Source organism: Coloeus monedula (assembly GCF_965178545.1).
Source record: "Coloeus monedula genome assembly, chromosome: 2".
Taxonomy (NCBI): domain Eukaryota; kingdom Metazoa; phylum Chordata; class Aves; order Passeriformes; family Corvidae; genus Coloeus; species Coloeus monedula.
The window spans coordinates 16,967,892-16,990,623 of record NC_138782.1 but is presented as its reverse complement, the minus strand read 5'-3'; the positions used below and the strand labels follow the sequence as shown (position 1 = coordinate 16,990,623).

The 22,732-nt window shown below is 44.6% G+C and overlaps 1 protein-coding gene across 1 annotated transcript; it reads right to left on the bottom strand.

The window, feature by feature from the left end:
• Nucleotides 1-598: 598 nt before the first annotated feature.
• On the bottom strand, nt 599-22,253 carry LOC309586221 (calpain-14-like; the record flags this gene model as incomplete). Its single annotated transcript, XM_082302845.1, has 21 exons — nt 599-625; nt 908-963; nt 1,667-1,783; nt 2,882-2,960; nt 3,077-3,145; nt 3,590-3,654; nt 5,412-5,469; nt 7,068-7,130; nt 7,985-8,021; nt 8,552-8,799; nt 10,671-10,682; nt 11,436-11,599; nt 12,276-12,439; nt 13,056-13,130; nt 14,403-14,488; nt 15,955-16,020; nt 16,726-16,900; nt 18,027-18,163; nt 18,770-18,888; nt 19,801-19,870; nt 22,023-22,253. The coding sequence occupies 21 exons, from the start codon at nt 22,251-22,253 to the stop codon at nt 599-601; spliced, it is 2,118 nt and encodes a 705-aa protein (XP_082158971.1).
• Between the last annotated feature and the right edge of the window lie 479 nt (nt 22,254-22,732).

Here is a 22,732-nt window from a genome sequence, read left to right as displayed (position 1 = left end):
CAATAGGGCGGTGCTAACTTAGAAAAGCAAAAGAGATGGTTTGAATGCTTGCAAATCACCTTTCCAAGTTAGGGCTAGGGAAGAGTGTTCATTCATTCTGTGAGTCCCTACCCCTTCTTTCCCAGAAGCACACAGACTCCAGTCCTCTACCATGGGCCTAGCAGGTACAGAACTGGGATCCCTCTCTCAGGGGACAAGCTACTGAGGACAGGGGCCATTGCCCTCCCAGACTCAAGAGCCCCAACACCAAGCACAGCCCCTGGGCACTACCACAGTGTGTGCCTATGACAGCAGCATTACACCAGCATGAAGTAGGTGACCCCAAACACTCAGCCACCATGCTCCAGGGTGTCACACTATGCACTTGTAGTGGTTGGCATCCAATGGTCTCTCCTCAGTAGGGTTGTCTGAAGTGAAACAGGACTCAAAATAAATATGTTAATTAGCAAAACTTCAGTTCACCAAGTCTGTGAGCTTGTCTGTGAACAGGTTAAGTCTGCTTGAGGGAAAGACTTTTCATATGAAGTAAAAAGTTGAAACAAGGCAGCCTTCCTCATGCTGGTGCGGGTCTGGTTGTCCCCTCCTCTACAGCATTGCTTCAGGAGTAAAGTGTCATCATCATCCACTGTAAAATAATATGGAAAGGGGGTTGAAATAATCCATCCCTGTAAGAGCTCTGCCATACTCCCACCTGGACTGGGCTATGGGGCATTGGAGATATTCTGCCTCCAGCAGGAATAGAAGCTATAATAAAGCAGAAGGCTTAGGAGCCTGAACCTCCTTGTTGTTTGTAACCTGCCCTGTAAGTGGTCAGTTAAAGATACCTTTTCTAATACCACAGAACAAAGCATGCAGTGCCACATGCAACAAAGGGGCCTGCACCTGACAGTCAGGGAATGGGCTTTACCTCAGATTCCCGGAGATATATCCCTTTGCCATCTTGTGTTAAGTTGCGAAAGGCCTCTGCAAAAGAAGTAAATGAGGAGCATTAACTTGATAGCCAAGAGATCACCACAGCCAAGGCACTGTCTCAGGAAAAACCCCAAAGGCAGAGTTTGTAGGCTAGTCTCAAGTGCATGTGAGCTTCTCTGTTCTGTAACTGGAAGATCCCTGAAGGCTGGAATACTGGGAGCAGCTGAATAAAGTCAGGCATGTTACTGGCTGCCCATGCATCTGTGAAACCTCAAAATGCAAGAGGTCCCAACCCGACCCACTACAATTTTGAGACATGTGTAAAGTGTCTACAGCATGATCTGAGTATCAGCTGTCTCATCCTCACAACTGCAGTCCATCAAAGACATATTTCAAAGCTTTCTTCTTCCTGGAAAAGATATATTTAAAGGCTGTTCTCTTCATGGGAAACTAGTAGTCTTCATCTGCAATTTTCTTGCTTCTTCCTACAGAAGGCTGGTGCCAACCTGCAGAGAGCTTAATCACTCTGATACGTGCAGCTCAGATGTCTGTAGGCAGGGACTGGTGGGGAGGTAAAGAGAGAGCTTGATTTCCTCTTTATCTGTCCCTTGCTTTAAATTGATTACTCTTGGTTTATTCAGAAATCCAGCTCTGCTAATTTTGACCTTGCCACTGCCAGTGGGAGCAGCATCAGAGGGGCCAGGGCTCAGCTGGCAGCCCAGCTTGCCAGGCCAGACACGGAGCGCCAGCTCACCTCCCATGATCTCCACTCGAAGCATGAAGCAAACAAAGCTCTCAAAGCTGATCTGTAAGTCAGGGTCACCATATCTGATTGCCATCAAATTACAGACTTCATTGCTGAGTGAAATACCTACATAAAATGGGGGGAGGGGGGAAGGAAAACAGAATGAGATGGCACAACTGAGTGGTCTTCATCTCTTCTCCAACAGCTTTGTTTTTCAAGCCTGGCTTAAGATAATCAAATATTAGCCAGCCCAAATGAGACCTCTACATGAAGATATCTCCTCCAAATTTAAAATGGTTCAGATCTGCTCCCCTATACTTAGAGCTGGAATAAAATACAAATAGGCCTCTTTTGCTCATGGGATATGAGGGTAATAGCAGCACTGGGTTTAAGAGCAATATTCCCAAGAGGGTAGGAAAGGAGATGAAAAAGAAAATCCAGAGGAAGCTCATACAGAAAGCATCAGTACCAAAGTCTAGCAGCAGCATTTGCTAGGAATAAAAGCATTTTCTATTCATGGCCTGGGATTTTAGTTTGCTTTAGCAGAGGTCTGCCTGGGTTTCTCACTGTGCTTTCACTGACTCAGATGAACTGGGTGAACATGCACCAAAAAGAGGAATGATATTTAAAGTGTAAACATGCAAAAGAAGCTACAAGACTGAGCACCAGCCCCCACACAACACCCAGCAATAGCAACAGAGCTTGGTCCAGTATTTGGATCCATATGTATCATCTGCCATTTCTAGATCAAGTCTCAGACACTGCATTAGTGAAGTCTGGCACCAGTATTGTCTCCGTGAAAGTCCCACACTTCCAGATTTGGTCCCTGAGCTGTCATCTTCAGCAGAGGTAGCAATTTAATAGGAGCTAGATCTGGCCTCCTGCATCCACACAACCCCACAAATCTTTTAAAATTCAATTAGCAACACACAGGAAGGGATTTCAAAATTGGGTCTGAAATAGGCAGACACTTGTTTCTGACAACTCTCAGTGTGAGACCACACTGAGAAAAGAGTGAGCAGCCCATCCCATGGCAAAATAATTTTCAGAAGTGTTTACCCAGCTAAAGAAGGAAGAAGAGATGGCCAAGGCCATGCAAATGATACTGTTTTCCACTTCTCCTGGGCTCTACACACAGTTATCAAGATGTTTCCCAGCCCTGTGCTTTCTTTCAGCTTTCATGAGCAAGAAGATGAGACTTGCCAAAACATGCTGTGGGCTCACCTGTCTCCTGTACAGCTGCATGCAGTTCCACAAGGTCAAGCTTTCCTGATGTGTTGGTGTCTCTCTTCCGGAAAACTTCCTGTGGGGTGAGGGAGTATTTTTAAACAAACCAAACCACCCAAAACCCAACAGATGATACCAAAGGGATTGTGAGCAGGGAGATAGTGAAGGGAGGCATGGAAATTGTTGTCATACCAAATAGAAAAGCAGCCTTTTCCACAGGACTCTGAATTCCTGGATACTCAGTGTGCCAGTGGCATTCAGCTTAGTGGGTGAATTAAGGTCAAAACATCTCAATTAAACATTAGCGAGCACCCATTACATATATTACAAAATGAGAAAAGAAAAAACAAAAACAAACCAAAAACCTAAAAAAAATCCCAAAACTTACAGCAACTCTAACATCCATGCAATTACAATATGAGGATAATGATTTCCTAGCCCACATGCCTATTTATAGGCTTGACCCTCCTCCCACTAAAGTCAATGGAAACCTGGCTGCTGATTTCAGAAGCGGCAGGAATCAACCCTTTCCCAAACCAGCTGCATTCTGTCACAGCTGAACTGTTATTATGGGGGGTGAGAAGTTCAATAAGCAGGGCCATGTCCTGGTGGTAAAGAAATCACAGTAACACCCAGTCTGCCCTAAGAAATAATGCTCTGCTGAAGTATTACATAAGTCAGAAGTATCACTCATGACAAGGATACATCCAGGAGTGCCAAGATACCCTGGCAGGAATCCAGACTGAAACTCAGGTGAAAACTCTGGAAATCTGGAGAGAGAACAAAAAAAAAAAAAACCCCAAAAAATTGTTTTGGGGAGTCATTGAACATCTCTCAGAAAAAATGGACTCTCACAAAATTCCCCCTCACTTGAGAGGGCTCAGGCCCCAAAGCCTTTGTGAAACTTTACACCCACTTGAGAAGATGTATCTTTTTATGATGATAAAAATATGAGGCAACAGGATGGATTCTACTAGTCTCAGAAAATCCAATATGAGCTCCCTGCAGGCATGTAATATAGAATGAAATATGGTACACTATCTCCAGCTATTAGAGAAAATGGAAGGAAAAGGACATCCAAAGCTCTAATCCCAAACAGAATTTACTGCATGACCTTGAGCAAAGTCACTTGACCTGAAGAGCTTTGGGGAACAGCACTCCAAATTAATTGAAACCCTTGTACTAAGCATCTTTCTCTCCCTCTCTTTCACAGACACACTGCCAGCTCTGTTAATATAATTAAAAGTACAGGCACTGCTGAAAACATGATGCTGCCTCAAAGCTTAGCATTCCTCGTTCACATATAAATTACATTAAGAGTAACAGAAATAAGCTCTAATCCCACTGCAAATCATGATTAGAGTTGGTCTGTACCTTCTACTGAGTAAGGGACAGAATCATAACTCACCAATTCCTTCTCTGCAGAAAGTCAAGATGCTTTAATAATTTTAATATTGTAATTCCCTGTTTAGTAAATCTGAATCAACTACTGTAAAGATTTTTAAATCACTGTCTTAAAATCAATAACTTATGAAAAGTAAAGGCTCCCTGTTCAATATAATTTTCTCACAGATAAGACAGTGCCTGGTGGGTCAGTTCAAAAGGACAGAGGAACTATCCTTGTCCACCTTTGTAGAAAGGAGAGTAATGTCAAATTGAGTTTAGGTGGAAAAGGCATCACATCAGTCTTTTGATTTTCTTCTTTGTTGCCTGTAATGGCTGGGCAGAGTATTTTCTGTGTTGCATATTGGTTGTTACCAGTGCAGAAACTGGGAAGAAAATCTGGATTCATCACTGTATCTGTAATTTCATTGTCATTGTTCACAGAAAACAGCCACTGCAATGCCTCACTGCTGTCCAGGTAGTGTTATTTGTTACCAAGGTCCAAAGTATGAGCCTGTGGACTGCTCTGGGCTGGCCCCAGCAGAATGGACGTCACACATGAGAGAGACGAGCCCAGGGCTCACCTGGCTCTCACAAGCATGAGTTACACAGGCCACCTGCACCTCATCCTGTCCCCCAAACACAGAGCAAGGAGCAGCCCTATGCATGCACAGCAGGGAAGAGTAAATAGAAACAGCAGCATGGACCAGGCACATGAAAGTAAAGACAAGACCCTCTTCCATCACAGAAATTCCTACAGACCAGGCTTTCCACATCTTCTAATTTGGTCCTGCTGAGACTGCAGCAGTGGCACAGGGTGAAATGAGATACAGTTTCAGAATCAAAGGTGAGGTCAGGCTGGGTTTGGAGGTCAAATTAAGAATCTGCATCCATGCTTGTTCTCCTTCCTCATTCTTTCAGTTGTTGAAATTCAAACTAGATTAGCTCTGCTTATAAAATTTCTGCCAGGTTGATTCAAACCCAGTCAAATCCTTTGCTCTGGAAATCTAACATGGCATCAGAAGAGTCAGTTCAGTCAGACTGAAGCCAGTTTCACTTCCCAGAATTCAAGAAATAGATACAGGAGCTGAGGCTTTTCTCTGAGAGGGCTTATTTTACAGAAACATTATTTCTCAGCACTTACTTTTCCAAGATATATTATTCAAGATCCTCTGGAGCTGAACAGCATTTATTTCAGGATTCTGCAATATGGAAGAGAATTTTAATTTTTTTTTTCCTAAGTATTAAATCACTTTTTTCCCTCTTTTGTTTTCCCAGCATGTCCCATCTTCATTCTCTGCTTTTCTGGCCCTACTCCAGCCACTGTGAAAATCAATAGAAGAGACTCCCTTTGAATATGACAAGATTCTGAGCCTGCAAGAGCTGCAGTGTGCTCTGGGCTAAGTTCTCAGGGCTCCACACAGATCAATGCAGTAGTGCAGATTTCTACTGAGTGAGGACGCAGACCGTTAACCTTTCAGCCCTGCTGCAATCTGTCCCACCAAGCACACTGTCAAGAGACCTGCTTCAAACATTCCCCTTTTATCATTTACAAACAAAAAAAAAAAAAAGAAGGAAACTTTGGAACACTTCTCCCCAAACTTTTCAAAGCAGAGACTCCCCCTCCCCCTTGTCATACTAAAGTTTACAGATCTTTTGGAAGCTGCGACAATCGTTTCTTTGGAGGATTTTTTTAAATGTCACTCTTCAAAAATAAAAGCCTGCTTTCAGATCATTGAGACATGCCAGGGTAAAGCTTTCAGAAATGGCAGTACCGCCTCTGCTTCTGTGTGTACTTGGACATCCTGACAGCAAAGGACCAGCACCTCACAGTATGTGGCAATTTCTAGCACATCAAAGCCACACTGTTCTCAAAACCAAAATCTTAAACAAGTGGAAAAAAGTGAAAGCGTTCCTTGTTTTTAGTAACAGCTTCCTTCAAAATATTCCTATTAAAAGTGCAAATTTGTTTTTGTGAAATTGTGTTTGCCAAATACGGGGTATGATGCTAAATAAACGCAGTGACCTTTTCTGAAAGGTGAAACACTTGCATCCCTCACCATAGTTAATGGGATCCCTGATGGTCAGCTCCACCCCAAATCAGGCCAGAGAGAACACTAAAAAGAATCTTTCACAGTAAGGGTCACATTTGACTAGGAAAATTAGGGGGAAAAGGAGATGATGGGACACCCAGTATCTATTTCACCTCTCAAAGCAAGTTATTTGCCATCCAACTGTGATGAAGTATATGTGAGACAAGATTTCAGGGGTGCTCTCTATGAATGTAAGAAACCCCAAAGGGTAGGATGGATCCACACAGCCCATCACTTTGTCCCCAGTATAGGCAATAGGAATTAACTTTTAGGGAGAGCACGTGAGCCTGGTCAGTTTCTGCAGTCCATTCTGCTGTTTCCCTGCTGAAAAAGTGATCTTAGAGGGTACATCCCTGCCCAGTCCTTCAGTATTTGTTTATGGACTTTCTGCCCATCAGTTTGCTAGTACCTTCTGAGCCTCTTGATACTGTCACATCCACATTAAGTTCCAGGCATTGACACCATGTTGTGCAGAGAAGTGTGCCTGTCTCAATGCTGTCATATTGCTAAGCTTCACGGGCCAATTTGCTGCGTGGAGTCATCGCTGTACAGAGTCCAACCTCCTCTCCATAGCCCCTCTCTGTTCTCCACACTTCCACAGACATTCCACACACTTCCAGAGACATATTCCCTTGAATATCAACATGCTTTTACTTTCACAGAGCTACATAATAGCTCTGGAGGAGCTTACTCATGCAAGCACTTACCTGTTCAAAATACTTTGTGAAGAAATCCTCCCAAATCTTGCCTTCATACCTATCAACAATTTCCTTTAAGGCATTAAAAAAAAAAAATCATTAGAAATCATTTACTTGCACGAGAAAAATATTGTCAACCAAGTGATAAAGATGCTTTCCCAGAATTGCATTCCATTCCCCGCCCTTCTCGCCACCCTGTAATGAGTGTTGCATCACTACCACAGCCCACTGCTAAGATACCTCCCCACACCAGAGAAGTGCTATTTCTTGGAGAAAAATACTCAGACAACACTTAGTGGGGAGAAACATTCCCCTCACCACACCCCAAGCTGTGCAAAGCATGGGGCCCACTCTGTGCCACAAAGAGAGAAGGGTCTCTGTCCTCCTTTATGCAGCCCAACAGAGGAGATGAAAGCAGGAAAGGCCCTGTTTATGCCAGGGGAACAGACTATGCTATAAATTCCCTGGCACAAGCTGCAGATGTGCGTGTACTGCCGCTGAGACCAGGTATTTTGAAAATAACCTTTAGGCTGCTGCATGGGAATAGTACTGCTAAGGTCCCATAACGTCTTCAAAGCTTTGAAGGCATGAAAGGGACAGGGAGAAGTGCAAGAATGGACCATGAGTCTCCAAAAAGCCATGAACAGGAAAGACTGCAGAGCAAGGAAGATGGTATCACTAAAAGATCTTTGCAAAAAGGCAACTAAGCTGTCTAAAGTTTTGCCTGTCCCCCACATTTGACTGCATCTGTCCCCTTGGTCCAAAGGGCTCTGTCTGTAAACCCAAGCTGTGCTTTCAAAAGTGCTGTAACACAAGCATTGACATTCTCACTCAGCCTCTTCTCTAGGGCAGAGCAACAGTAAAAACCCAACATTCAGAGCTGTAGATTGAACCACAGACCTCCCACTCCCCTCACACCCACTCACCTTAGAGAGGGTGAAGCTCGTGTTCCCACCCATTTCTCTGGAGATGCAAAAAAGCAGACACATTAAGAAGATATCTCAGAACTGTGTGTTTGTCTCACCACAGGTGGCATCCCCCTTCCCCAGATGGGGCCCCAACCTGCTCTTGTGTTTTATTCTCTGGTGTTACAGCACGGGAAGGCCTCATGCCCATACAGCATCCCAAAAGCTGCTGGCATTTGAAGTATGCAAAGCACCATTTCTGTAAAAGCAACTGTCCCAGCTTTGCCAGCAGGGACTCATGGCAAACTAACTAAGCTAAAAAGCTCTTATCATTCTCACAGTCTCAAACGTGAGCATGCTGCAAGGGTTGTGTGGGCCTAGCCCACCAGCATTTTTTGAAAGGACAAGGCCAAAAACAGTGCTTCCAACCACTAAGAATCCTAAGGCAGGAGAAACCCACAGCCAGACTCTCCGAAAGACATGGTGCTGCTTTTTACAGAGTAAAGTCTTTATGCTGTCCCCATTAGACTAGAAAGACCAGACCTTCCCAGAGAATTAGGTGCTGGCAGAGGGGCAGCAGCATCTCACCGAAGAATGTGCTTCCTGGAGAAGACCCGCAGGATGAACTCAGACTCTTGCTGAGGCTCCAGGGTGCATGGGACAATCACATAGACACAAGGCTCCAGATGGAAGTCACAAGTCACTTCCCGCTCATCAAGGAAAACCTGGTGCTTGTTCACAGGCTGATGTCGGGTGAAGAAACCTGGGGGCAGCTTTCTGTTGCTCTCCTGGTACTGTTCAGGGAAGAAAGAGAAGAGAAACGTGTTCTGCCCCAGCTGAACACACGGACAAAAGGCGTGTGGAGGATTCACGGGCAGGGCACAGCCAGCCGGCCTTCACATCTCAGCCTGTTTTACAGCACAAGCAGGTAACAGAGCCCAAAGGACTGTCTCCTCCCAGGACATGGTGGTTCTCACTGTGCAGCACCCTTGCTCAGTACTAATATGACCAAGCACTGGGCTTCCTGCAACTTACAAAAAAAATAACTCTACTTGTAAGGAACAGCAACAAGGACTGAGAAGGAGAAGCCATTGCTGTCAAAGTGGCTACTGCAAAATTCTTTGCCATACTGGCCAAAATGACTGCAGGCAGGAACTGCTCCAGAGACTGGCCTTCACTGGCCAGAACACCTCTCTTTTCCCACAGGGACCACGTACTTTGTCCCCAGCTTGTCCTTTGCACTATGGATGTGGTAGCAGAGGATTTTTTGGAGCACCTGTGATCTGAGCATACTGCACGAGCAACCTAAGCCCTAGCCCTGACTTGATGCAAGTGTCCTTCATCTGTCTGGCACTCTTTGCCCTGCAGGCCCTTTTCTGCCACAAGATGATGGATAAAGTGTTGATCCAGGCAAAATGGAACTAATTTTAATGCCACTGAGTGCCCAGTACACAAGCCCAATAAATAATCCTGCTAGCTAAAACTACTGTCACCTTCTGATCTTGGCTGTTCCTCAAAACATTTAGCCATTTTACTCTGCAGCCTCATGGGGAGATGCTATTCCTCTTTCTTTGCCAGTATATTTCTTACTAATAGAGCAATCTTTCCTATGAAGGGTTCAGGGTTACTCCTCCTGATGCCCCTTATGTTAAATTCAAAGTTTTTATATTCCAGTCAATACTCTGTTGACAGCAGTTCCAATACCTTAGATGCTCTAGGCCTGCCATCTCTCCGTATTGATCTTGGCAACCACTACAAACCTGAAATTAAAAGTCCTGGCTACCACCATTGCACTCAGGTGTGACAGAGCACTGTGCTAGGGCCACACTCAGACCCCCTCTGCCAGAAAGTTTACCTTGAAGGTAACCCTGATGGTGCCCAAGATATTTAAGTCAGGAAGGAGTGGCATCTTACCTCATGGTTACCATGCTTGGAATACAGTAACTAGGAACACAATTGTGCTGCCCTAACCATATACCCAAACTAGTTTTTTACCAGCCCAAGTTCTCATTTAAGAGGTGTACTCTCATTTGAGTAGTGACACAGTGGAAGATATGCCCTTTAAAGACAAAAGGACCTAAACCTTTCCCTGTTTTAAATAGCCCTCTGAGGTCAGGGCCAAAATTGGGACTCACATCAGGATTTTACTGCCAGGGCCCTTTCTTACATCCCAAAAGCTCTTTGATAAAGGAAATGCTAGAAACACAGCTGGCCTAAGGAAGCTGAAAATGCCAGAGCATTCCCAGCCAGCCAGGAACCTGAGCTCCCTAGGAGATCTCTGACTTGCATGGGGCACAGGCTCTTTTCCCACCTCATGCCAAGACTGGAAGACAGCAGAAAGGCAGCTCTGACTCCCACAACACAGCCAAGGATTGGGACACCATCCCACAACTGCAGCAGGAATGAAGTGCTCATCAGGTAAAGGCTGATACCACTTCTAATACCTTTGAAGTCCCAGGACAGAAGCTAAACAACTAACACCCCCTTTTAAGGCCAATGAGCCCTCCTGATATGGCTGCTTTTTAGAAGAGTCAGAGGATAGTTCTGCATTAGTAGTGCCTTGCTGTGGTGCCTCACTGAATTCAAATACTGTCACTTGCTGTCAGCCAAGGAACAAAGGCAAACACATCCCATTCAGCATTGTCTTAACAGCTGCACCCGCCCAGGTCCCCCAGACAACAGCCAGCAGTGGTGACAAGGGACTCACCTGTAGGCCCACCTGCAGGAAGAAAAGAAACAGAGCATCTGTTAGTCAGGAACTCTGTGTCTCACAAAACACAGCCAAGTCATTCCTGGGAAGCAGAGCAGCTACATAGATCTATATGGGGTTTTTGCCTTCAGAAAACTCAGTCCCTCCACCCAAAATCCTTTCCCCACAGTCACCTCTCCATAATTGTGCAAGCTCACAGCAGCAACAAGACCTGTGTCTCTGTTCAAAGGAGCAGAGTGGCTCTCAAGGCACTTGGATAAGCAGAGAATTGAAGGGAGGAAACTCGCACTCCTTCTAGTGATATCCACTTAGCTCTGGATACACAGGGAGCTAGCAGTATGCACACATGGGCAGCTGCCACATCATATTAGGAACACTTCTCAGGCACAATATTACCATGGTTGGAAATAACCTGAGGGCAGAGCTCTTCCTGCCCCAAAGTAAGGGAACTCCTGGCACCCTCTTCCAGCTATTGCACAAACCCTCAGAGGCAGCAAAATAAAGCCCAATGTGCTTTGAAGCAAGAGGCACTTCTCACTGCTCTGCAGGATGACACACAGCATGCTGGAGAGGCAGCAAGAGGGGCACAGAGCCTGAGGGAGCCTAGCTCTGATGTATGAGGAGACTGGCCACAGGCAGGAGGAAAGAGCACAGATAACCCTGCGCACAACCAAACTCTTGGCCTGCAGAGCACTACAATCTACAGGGGCTGGAATTTCTCCTGTTTGGTGAGAGCAAGAAAAGCAAAGCAATTCTTTGCACCTTATAGAGTAAAAACCCAATGAAAAGGTGAGAAGCCTGGTTCCGGTGTTTGCTGCTGTGTTTCTGCATGAGGGATATAACCACATTGCACGAACTTGGGCTTTTCCTACAGTCTTCAGCTGGTAACACATTCAGCCAGTACTGAGGGTTCATCCAAAAGTTGCCTAAGTAAAAGAAAAACGTTTTGATGTTATTTTCCATGACAAAATTGATTGCCAGCTTCCCACATGATGCCTGGCATTGGACTGAATAGGTCACAGGTTGTCTGGATCTCCAGACCCTGGAAGAATTTGATTTTGATTTTGAGGCGCAGTTTACAAGTCTAGCAGTGCAACTACTAAGACAGGAGAAGGAATTATATTTCTGCTTATATGCAACTAAGAGCTCATTTTGTTCATAAATGTATCACTATTCCTCTCTCACCTCTGGTGCACAGGCTTGCTGACTTTAGACTCCACCTGCTCGGCTTCCAGAAGAGCTGAGCCTCTGACTATTTTATTCACTTTACTTAAAACACACTCCCTGGAGGTGCTGAGGATGCAAATTTTAGCAGACAAGTTTAATGTCCTAGAGCAGATCAGTGCTGGCAATTGATCCTGGGATCCTAAAGCTTATTTCATGCTATAATCAGGCCACTGCCCTGTGTTTGCAAGCAGTGCATCTTCTGTGATAGCAGGAGCCAGTCAAAGTCCTTCAGCTGCTTATTTCTGATGTTTGTGCAGAGGCTTAAGCAGGAAACACATGCTTGTTAACAATTTTATGTTAGGAGGTTAAAAGGAGCTGGTAACTGAGTCAGCAGAGCATCCAAAAGTCAGAGTCATCCAAAAGAGCACCCCTCACCATTACAGAATCCCAGACTTCCTCCTGCTGTACTTCCTTTAACCCATCTCCCACTCTTCAAGGAGTACATCCACTTTTTCCCATCTTCCTGGCTCATCAGGTCTGGAGTTAATTTACAGATCACCAGATCTACAAAATGAATCTTAAAATCTCGCAGAGACATCCTGGGAAAAGAGTGCCAAGAGACATCTTGTCAGCAGTTTAGTTTAGTCCATATGGCTCATAAAATGAAAAGAAAAGGGAGCGAGGAACTTCGAAGCCGCACCATTCTGTGTTACATATGGTAATGCTCATATTTTATTAGGCAGTAAAGAAGAGAGCGTCTGCTTCAACAGCAGCATCTAGGAGTAGCAAATGCACCACTAAAATTTCAGAAAAGGATAGCAGAACAGAGAGTAAAATAATCTTGCCAGCAAAAGGAACGCAGTGAAATTACAGGGGCAGCAACATTGCCACCTCGTGGCAAAAGCTGTGGAGAAACCGTAGGCAAACAGGCAAGCGGGAGCTTCCCGAAGCTATGGTTTAAAAAAAAAAAAAAAAAAGGCAGGACAACAGCTCCTGGGGCTGCCCTTTATCTCCAGCAGCCCCAGGAGAGCTGGCAACGTCCTGCTTCTCCCTCACTCCTACATTGAAGAACAGCATCAAGCTGAAAGGAGCATGGGCTGCTATAAAACTTATCACCACTTATCGCCTTGGCCTTAGTGGCAATGTGCTGCTTCAGCTCCAGGTGCAGCCCCAGCGCTACTGGAGGAGAAGGGACAAGCAAGACTGTGCCATTACCAGAATTCTCCATCCTCCTTCTTTTTCCTCAGCAAAATCTTCTCCTTTGGGCTCAGCAGCTCCCACTTGTAAGAGCTAAGGGAAAAACATGAGGTGACTAACTGAATGTGGCCACAAATTCAAGACAGAGGACATAGCCTTCCTTATAAAAAGAGGCCAAATCCCTGTTTCTATATATCTCCATGCTTATCCCCCGCTATGCCTTCAGCCACACAAGACTCTTCACGACCACCCTGGGTCCCATGAGATGTAGATTCACCTATGTGGCTCCAGTTTTCTCCAGCAGAAGCCAGAAACGTTCCATTTCCATCAGCCAGTGCCTTCACTTGAACGCACAGCTTCCAAGTACTTAAACTGTAAAAATCTAGACCTGCTTTGTTGGTTAATTTTCTGTCAAAGGAGACATAATAGGAAGAGTGTTTGGCATAATGAATGAATGACTAGGACAGCACAAGAGGCAGCTGGGAGTCATTTCAAAGGCAGGCCTGCAGTATGTTGCTCATTATGCTCTTCAACAGAACAGCTGGTGTGCTGTCATTATGTGACAGACATGCATCAGAGAAGTTACTGCTCGACAGACAAGGTGAAAGCCATTCACATTCCCAATGACCTCTGTACTCTTCCCTCCTTTCTACATCCTGAGCCTCAGCAAACAGCCTGTGCAGGGAGTGAAGTGAAGCTTGGAAGAAAGAAACATGCTCCATTTCAAAGAGGAACAGGACACAAGTTTACAGTTGCCCATGGTCTAGAATGCAAACCACTTTCATGGGTCCCAATTAAAAAAAAAAAAAGTAAAATAATAAAAAGTCAGGTAGATGCAAATCTAGGGCCCGTTTTCCTCACTAGTGGCTTCCTCTAATCTCATACCCAACTGTATTTCCCTCAAGCAGCCAGGACAGAGGACTCCTTCATAGCTACCCAGTTCCAACACCTTGCAGCCTATGGGATATTTTTCCTGGGCCCTCCCATGATAAATGACTGTATCCTGAAACATGCTTTTTTTTTAGAGCCTTCTGCACAGCTGTCTGTCCCTTTGCATGCTCTCCAGATCACAGCAACATCGTCAGCATCTCATGTTCATACTATGTTTCCTCTGGCACTTTTAAATGGAAGAGCAGAACTGATCTTGTTGAGCCTGCATGTGTGAAGTGAGCCCAGCTACAGAAGCACTGTCTGTTGGAGACACATAAATCTATGGAGTCATTGCTTTGACACCAGAAGGTCTGTGCAAGCAACTGTTATCTTATTGCTGCCCTCAACATTAATTCATGCCTGAAGATGGCAGCATCTTTCCTCCAAGAAACCTTTCCTCTGCTCAGTGTCATACCTTTCCTTTTTTAAACTCACCTGTCACTCCAGTCTCCTTTCCACTCAATTTTTCCCCATGGATTTCTCAGTCTCACTAGGCTTTCTGGTCCATATTGACAGGTCACCTGCAGAAAACAGTAATGCTGTGCTTACCAAGGTCTCAGCAGTTCTCATCTGGTTTATATCATTGTACTATTTCAGATATTAACAATAATACTATGTCAGATATTAACAATAATTTTGTTTGTTCTCATAGATCACAGGAAGTATGATGACAAAAATATTTGAACATGCAACTCTGAATTCCAGCAATGAAGAGATTAAGGTGCTTCATCTTACATTCTAAACTGAAACCAGAGACATGACAGATTCCTCATCTAAAGGCTTGACTGTAAATTCCTCTTCCTTTCCAATATCTGCTCATTTTGTACTCAAGTGAAAGCCAAGTCCTTTCCCAGTGCAACGGCACAGCACAATGCAGCCCCCTCAGGTGACCACACAGATTAATGCCTCCTGAACTGGGATGCCACGGCAGGAGGAGAGGAAGCCAGGCCAATCAGGGGCTTTGTTGGCAGCACACAGCAGAACAGCTAACTTCACACTGTTTCCACATGCTTGGTCAGTCCCTTAATGCTGCCTGGCTCTTCATCTCACCAGAGGAGCCAGACTGACAGACACATTGCTGAAAAACTCCACACCTAAAACCCTCCTGCTCCTCCTGTGCGAGACACAAATATGCCTCATCCAGCTCACCTCTTCTAGCCTTTCTAGTATCTCTTGCTGGAGGTACTGAACATGCTTTCACCAACGTGTCCAAAGCCCCGCAGAGTCCTTTGCCAACCCTGTCAAACTCCTCTTGAGGCTGGACAAGACAGTCATCCACCAATTCAGGAGGGAGAAGTTCCTACTCTTTGGGACCTATTATTTCACTGTCCTTTATCTCTAGACAAATATCTTAAGGGGACTCCCAGCAATATGTCTGCAGATTCGTGGGGTTCCCCTGCACTGTCTGCACAGGAGCACGGTTCAGTTCCCTTACTCTACCCCTGACTCACATCTCTATCTGCAGTTTTTCATATTCTGGCCTTTACATCCTTACTTCTCTATGGCCTCTCCACTGGCTTCAGAGGAAGGCTTTTTATCCCAAGTAGAAAGCACATCCCCTCAGCCTGTGCCCTCCCTCACACCACGTGGCGAGGGAACGGGAGCTAACTCCAGCAGACACAGCTGCCGGGCATCCCCAGGTTTCAGCACATCCTCCCAGCAGCCCCAAAAGTCAGTCCCTTCATTCTTAACAGCTAAGATGCATTTCTAGGTGATGGTCTCAGGAGAGCCCTGTGAATCATCCCAGCCTTAGAGATACACTGATCCATAACCATTGTCCTTTACATCAAGGCCTCCAAATTAAAAATAACATACTTAGAAAGCAAATCTTAACAAAGCACACAGTCTCTTTTAGCCTTAGACTAAGAAAAGAGTATTGGGGAGGAGATATTATAGTTGCTCTGATCAATGGTTGAACACATGACTGAAAAAAAAAATTACTAATATCCAAATTAACCTGGACCCAGGACATTTGGGCTGGTCTTACCTTTCTAATACCAGTTACTGTGTAGGCATGGCCAGCAACAAGCCCATTCTTCAGGACCTTTGTTGTCTGTATACAAGAAAAAGAAACAGAAGGGAAATAAACATTTCTTCTATCCCTACTCATACAGCAGACTCATACCAATACCAGAAACCTGTACTTGTGCAAGCAATGATTTTCAAAGTAAAAGGAGAACTGAAAATAAATAAATAAATAAATGGAAGCTCCTAAGAGCAGATTTTGCAGTATGCCTGGAATTGGAGGTTGAATGTGAATGCCTCTTCCTAAACTGTGGATCTTTGGCTAGAGACCATCTCACTTTAAGGAAGTCCAGGAGGTTTTGATTTTCAGAAAAGCAGAGTTTCCCAACAGCTGAGGTGGTAGCATAAAGCTTGGAAGCCAAGATTTTAATTCATGTTCTGAACTACACATCTCTCTACCTTTGCTGTAACTTCATGCCATGTGTGTCTGTACCTCACTGCACCATCTGTAAAAATGGAAAATTTATTTAACAAAAATGGGAAAATGCAGTAGGTCCCTATTCAAAAGAAATTCTTTGACAGATAAACCAGCTCCTAAACATAACAACAGGGAGCTGAGAGCATCAGGGAATCAATTCATGAGCAAAGTTTAACATGAAGAATGTGACTTCTACAGAAAGCCACGTGTGGCAGCTTTGATACTTTTTGAGTCATAGTGACCAGCTGAGCAGAGGGAAACGGGTGTGGAAAGGCTTTTAGCTGTAGAGCCATTTGATGTCACTCCAAGCCTCACCCCTGAGTGTGTCTGACAGCCCATGAGAGATCTGCTGTAGGTGGCTCTTGTCAGGATATCCCACAGATCAGGAGGAGCTTCTGCAAGCTTGATCCTTGTATTGACACCCCCTGTAAAATCTACCAAGGCTTCTGAAACTTGCCCAATCTGCAGATCTTCATAGGAGCCATAGAGTCTAGCAAAAAAAAGATATCAATATATTCTTTAGGTTATACTCACAGATGACAGGGTGAGAACAGCTTGCCTATGAAAACATTAAAAAAAAAGTGTGCAAAAAGCAAAAGGAAGGCTGTAACTCATGTTTCATTTTAGGGGAGTTTTTGGCAAGGGGAATCTACAAAATTGCCTCCAAGATTGGCCATAGTCTGAAAGGGACTCTTCACTCGCTGTCATCCCTGACTGCACTGTAATGAGAACATGCCCATCATGACTCTTTGATGATTCTGCCTTAGAGAATGTTACCTGAATTTATCACCAGGCACTGTGCTGTATCTAAGATATAGTGCCTTGAGAGCTGAGTCTCCAATCTGATTTTCTTTATCACTGCAGTGCAACTTGGTCCAGTCTTTTCATTCTAACACCAGCACCAAATGAAAATAACTGAACATTCTCACCTTTGTGTGATCTTTCTCTCACTATAAACTAGGATATTTTTCCCTGCTCTGCAGAGATTATTTCAGCCAAATATTAACAAACTCCACCAGTTAGGCCTTGCTGCTTTCTTCTTTGTGCTGATACTACCACTAGAGCTTACCACTGTAGACAAAACACCCTGGAGAGAAGCCACTGTTCTCACCGTGCCATGTGACTTGTGACATGGCTCAGCTTTGGGGACCTGAGAGCAAAAACATCTGCCAAAACAAAGTGCAATACTTCAGCAGACCTCCAAAATGAAAATCCTTGGAGGCTTCTCCCACTGATAATACATTAAAGGAGGCTTTTAGAAATCACTCACATTTGAAAATCTCTATCTGTGCTGTTTCACTCCTCTGTGGTATTTACAAGGAAGGCATCAGCCTAAGCCAATACAATGTAAACAAGGATAACACTCAAAGGACAACCCCCCACAACAAGGCTGTTTTCGCACCTAAACCCTTGGATTTAAACTCAAGGGCCTGGGTTGGTAACAGCTACTGCAACGGCAGCTTTTACTGTGCAATAATAGAAAGATGAGAGCCATCTACTACATTGCAAATGTAGTGAGGCCTAGGAGATGCATTTATAAACAAGAACAAACTGCGTAGGCACCAACCAACATATTTTAGAGAGACTATTTACATAACTTGGCATGAGTCACTTACTTAGCATATGCCTTCTCCAGAAGGGCTCCCCAAAACACATTCTTATAGACCGAGGAAACAAAGAGCAGCTCCCCTGCCTCATTCACCGGCAGGCGATCATCAACCACCACGTCAACCCATTCCCCGAAGTGCCAGAACTGTCAGGGGAAAGGAATGAGCTGATGTTTCCTTGGAAGGGACCTCCCCTTGAAACAACAGGAAAGGCAAGACAACCTAGCTGTGGGCACAGAACAAACTGCTGTGGGTCAGTGGGATGTGCTAACTCACCCACAAAGCCAGGTTCTCAGCCCCACCCAGCCAGAGGAGAAAACAAAGCATGTATCAGGTGTAAAAGGAGTAAGCAGGAAAATTAGCCACAGGTGGACTTCTGGGGAAGGAATTCCTAACTGCAGGGTAGCAGAGTTGTACCAACAGGTGGGCAAAGGGGTAGAAGATTGGAGCTGATGTGCTCAGGTCCTGCTGACTGTTGCCACTCTTGAAAAAGAGTTTTGTCTGTGTTAAAATATGGGTAGGACACAGCTGGAGAGAGCAGCCAAGCAGAGGTGTTTCCTCAGTGGCTGGCAGTTGATTCACTGCCTGCACTACTTTGTAGGAGGGGTGATGGGTTCCTCTCCAGACTGGGATACCCTCTGGCCACTTGCCCCTGGACAAAGGGAACCACGTACAAATTATCTAAGGGTGTGACACAAAACATAGGAGAAGGATATCTGAGGGTCTCCTGCAATCTGGGGGAGCAGCTGTACCCGGAAGTGGAAAATGCCCGCGTATTTCTTCTCAAAGCTCTGGTTTTGTGGCACAACTGCAGCCAAGATGTCCTGGTGGAATGTCAGGGCTTCCAGGGCCGCCAGGAACCAGCAGTTCTCTGCGCCAAGACAAACGGACACATGCAGTTGGCTGAAAAGTGAGAGCTCTCAGCCAAGTTCAGCAACATCACCAAGATCCCAGCAGAAGAGCTGTTGTGCTGATGTCTTTACAATTATAACAAATCATACACAGAAAATGAGATGATCCAGACATGTGCTTTACTTAACCAAACCATGATTGGTTTATAATTGTTCTGTCATGATCTTTTCTTTTGGATACTGTTTGGTTAAATAAGAAATTTAGCAAGCAATAACTGTCAATGAAAACATTCTGGGTTTTACCGATGTTGTGTGAGGGTTTTTCTATTCTCTATAAAGGCACACTATTAAAAAAAAAATTCCATTTTTCTTTGAAAACATTAGCTTTTCAGAAAAGAAAATAATTTCCAGTGGATCTCACATGTAAGACTGTACTTAGCAAACTTTGTTTTTTAAGGACATAGAGCACTTAAAAACTAATTTAGTCCCACCTCTACCTGTTTTGCAGGTGGCAATATAGTCTTTTATTTTAGGCATAAAATTATTTTTCTAACTGCAAGGCTGAGAAGAGAACACACACTGAGCATTAGGTACAAATATGAAGTCCTTCTGTGGCCTCTGTTCAATTGTCAAGTAGCAACACCACAGACCAGTAAGAGCACAGGATCACTTCCTATTAGCATGGGCAGAAACAACACACAGGGGTGATTTCAGCTTGTGGAGACACCTCATGCCTCAAATCCCACCTCAAAGCTTGCCAGCTTATTTACTGAGCCTATGCCAGTAAATGATTGCTTCATCCACACCATGCCAAGTGGAGAAAGGAGATGGACACCTTCTATTTCCATGCCAAGTTTTATACATTCAAACTTCAATGCAAAGTGTTATCTTGTGTAAGAATACTTAGATATTTTACAAAGGAGTTTCCTTACCCACCAATCCTTGGCAGAGATCAAGCTGCTTTCTGTTTGCAGAATAAAATACGGGACTTTTGTGCAAAGCCTGGGAAGCACAAAATTAAAAAGAAAAAAAAAAGAGGAAGGAGAGAGTTAAGCCAGCAAAATGAGCTGACTTAGCTTGAAAGTCAAAGCTTTTAAAATACTGAGAGTCCCTTTGTCCCAGCAGACATTGTTCTGGCCCAGGTATAAATCTGGTGTTATGTGCTCTGGCTAACCTGACACCAGCCTGGCCACACATTTGTGCTTGGTTTATGTTGAATTTGGTCTCCAGAGTAAGTCACTGGTGCTCAGATGCATCACCATGGCTTTCCACAGACACCACGCTGAGAAGACAACCCTTCAAACCTCCCAGTCCCACTCCTCCACACAAGTGTCAGCCAAAAGAGGTTATGAGGGCAGAGCATAAATGTTCAAACTTTCACCCAACCTGGCTGGCATCTCCACAGTTTGACTGACCATTGAGTTACAGACTGATGGCTGCTATAGAATTCCTGTTGCTGTGACAAGAGTAGGTCTGTGAATAATTGTACAGAGAGAAATAATGTTGTGATTTTTTTTCCCTTCACAAGTGCCTCTGGGGTTAAATTAATAACCTAAGTGTCAAAATTACATTTCACTTGGATGACCCAGAAATTGCTCAAGCTAAGTTTCACGCTGCTGGCTTCCCCTGCAGGCAATAGCAAAGAAACAGCAAACTCTCAGAAGGCAGTCACAGTAATTGGACACCAGGGCCTGCCCTTGGTGAGTCTGGGTGTTCAGTTTGCAGGCCATCAGTCACAGATGGAGCAAGCTACAAGCCTGCAGGGTGAATGGCAGAATCTCAGCCTGTCCTCTGCAGCACAGGGACTGAAGGATGCACAGCATCCATTCTCAGAGAGTCTTTGCTCAGAGAGTTTGGCATCCAGAGTAAACAGCAGCCTTCTTCACAAGGCAGTTTTAGAATCACAGAATATGCTGAGTTGGAAGGGACCCATCAGGATCATCAAGGCCAACTCCTGACCCTACACAGGACACTCCAAAGATCACAGCAGAGCAGCAGAACAGTGGACTGAGAGACAGAGGCAGTTTCAAGTCCATTTCAATATCTGAAAGGTAGAGAGACTTGAAGGGCTTTGTAGAGGCCAGGACTCACATTGGCCCTTTTTTTTCTTGCAGAAACTCGATCCTTCTGAGAAATTGTTTAAATCTCACAAAATGCGACAGCTAGAAAATAACTTAGCTGGGAGATGCTATCTGCTATTACCTGGCAGAATTCCCTACAGACAAGGGAATTCCAAAATTCTCACATAATTCTATACACTGGTTTCAGAAGGATCTGATTGTCAATACTCTGCTCAGTGGTTCAGCAAGAGCAAAACTGGCATTGCTAGTAACAGGCCTTATCTAACTGTGCCAGTCCCCTGTCCTGGCCTCCCAGACTTGTTATCCCCCCATTTGTTATGAGAACGTGCTCTGTGACCAGCCCTTGCAATCGGGTGTCTCTTCTTGTGGAAGTTCAGTTTAAGCCTGGAACAGCAGCAAAGGCCTTGGAAATGTGAGCACAAGCAGAAAACAAAGACCCAAAAACTAAAACCAACTCACAGACTGATGCTCAATCACTGGCTGTGATGGAAGCTCAGCCTTGAGAGCTGAGAAAAGAATACTCCAAGTACAATAGACTAAACAGTTAAGCAGGGAGGAAAAAAAAACCCAGCCCAGCAAGAGGATAAGGCACCTGCCCTGTCTGGGAAAGTAGCAGCCTCCAGCATCACAACAGTATGTGGTCCATGGGAGAGAGGGGTCACGGCTAAGAATTGTCTAGAAAGTCAGAAATCTTCTAAAAGGTCATGATCTTGAACTCTGGGGAGAAGGATCTCATCTGTCACCACAGAATCATGGTGAGATCACTGTAGCTGTGAGCTCCAAGGAAACCAGTTCTCCCTGCTTCCTTTGCCTCCTCTCCCTGCCTGCTCCAAGTGGATATAAACTGAACAAGGCTGGTTATGATTTTGAGCAACAAATGCTTCAAAGGCAATTATGAAACTCCATGTACCCCAGCTTCCAAAATGACACCTGATGTGATAAATGTAATCCCTGGAGACATTAAAGTACACCTAAATTAAAGTCTAAGAGTAGTCTGTTCAATGATAAAACTATTTGCTGGCTATCATCTGTAATCATCCTCTTACACACAGTGCTCAGTGAAAGTCACTTACGTGTGGCCTCCTCCACTGTAAATTTCGGGGTAGTTTCCTTAGCAGTGCTCCTGTTCCAATAGAGCTGATGTGAGCAGGGAAGGTGTCGTCTGTGAACAAGCATTTGTTCTTCAAGCACGACTCCAGCAAAGCCTGGTAGTTCTGCTGGATGGGAGGGGTGTGTTTTTGAAATATAGTCCTGCCTAAAGGCACGGGTGACTTATTTTTTTTCAAGCACAGCAGAAAAGGCATGCTGATGTCTCCAATAACACCAGGATAATTTTTTCCCACTGAGGATTCTGGAGGGATCTCACACTGCACAGTTCTGCTGGAAACTCTTGGTTTTCTCAGATGAGGCGTGTCTTTTCAGAGGAATTCCTGACAGTTAAAATAAGTATAAAAATTACATTTAATTCTGGCTTTTAAAATTTTCTTCTTAGTCTTAGCAGGGGTGGGTAGGAAGAGTGGCATGCCCAGGAGGCCCACCCAATTCTAACTGAGCACCTATCACTGCACTTCCAAGGCTTTAATATTACTGTAGATCTGAGTGAAATAAAAATGAGTGACCCCACTGACTTTTACTAGAGCTTTGAAGACATACACATGGCTATTCTATGTGTCTCTCTGGACTATTTTAGGCTCTCCAGGATATTTTCACAACGTGTTACAACATGAATGACAGTCTCTATTCAATCACATTCTGGCATGAAGTTATTTCCCCTCCCAAAAAA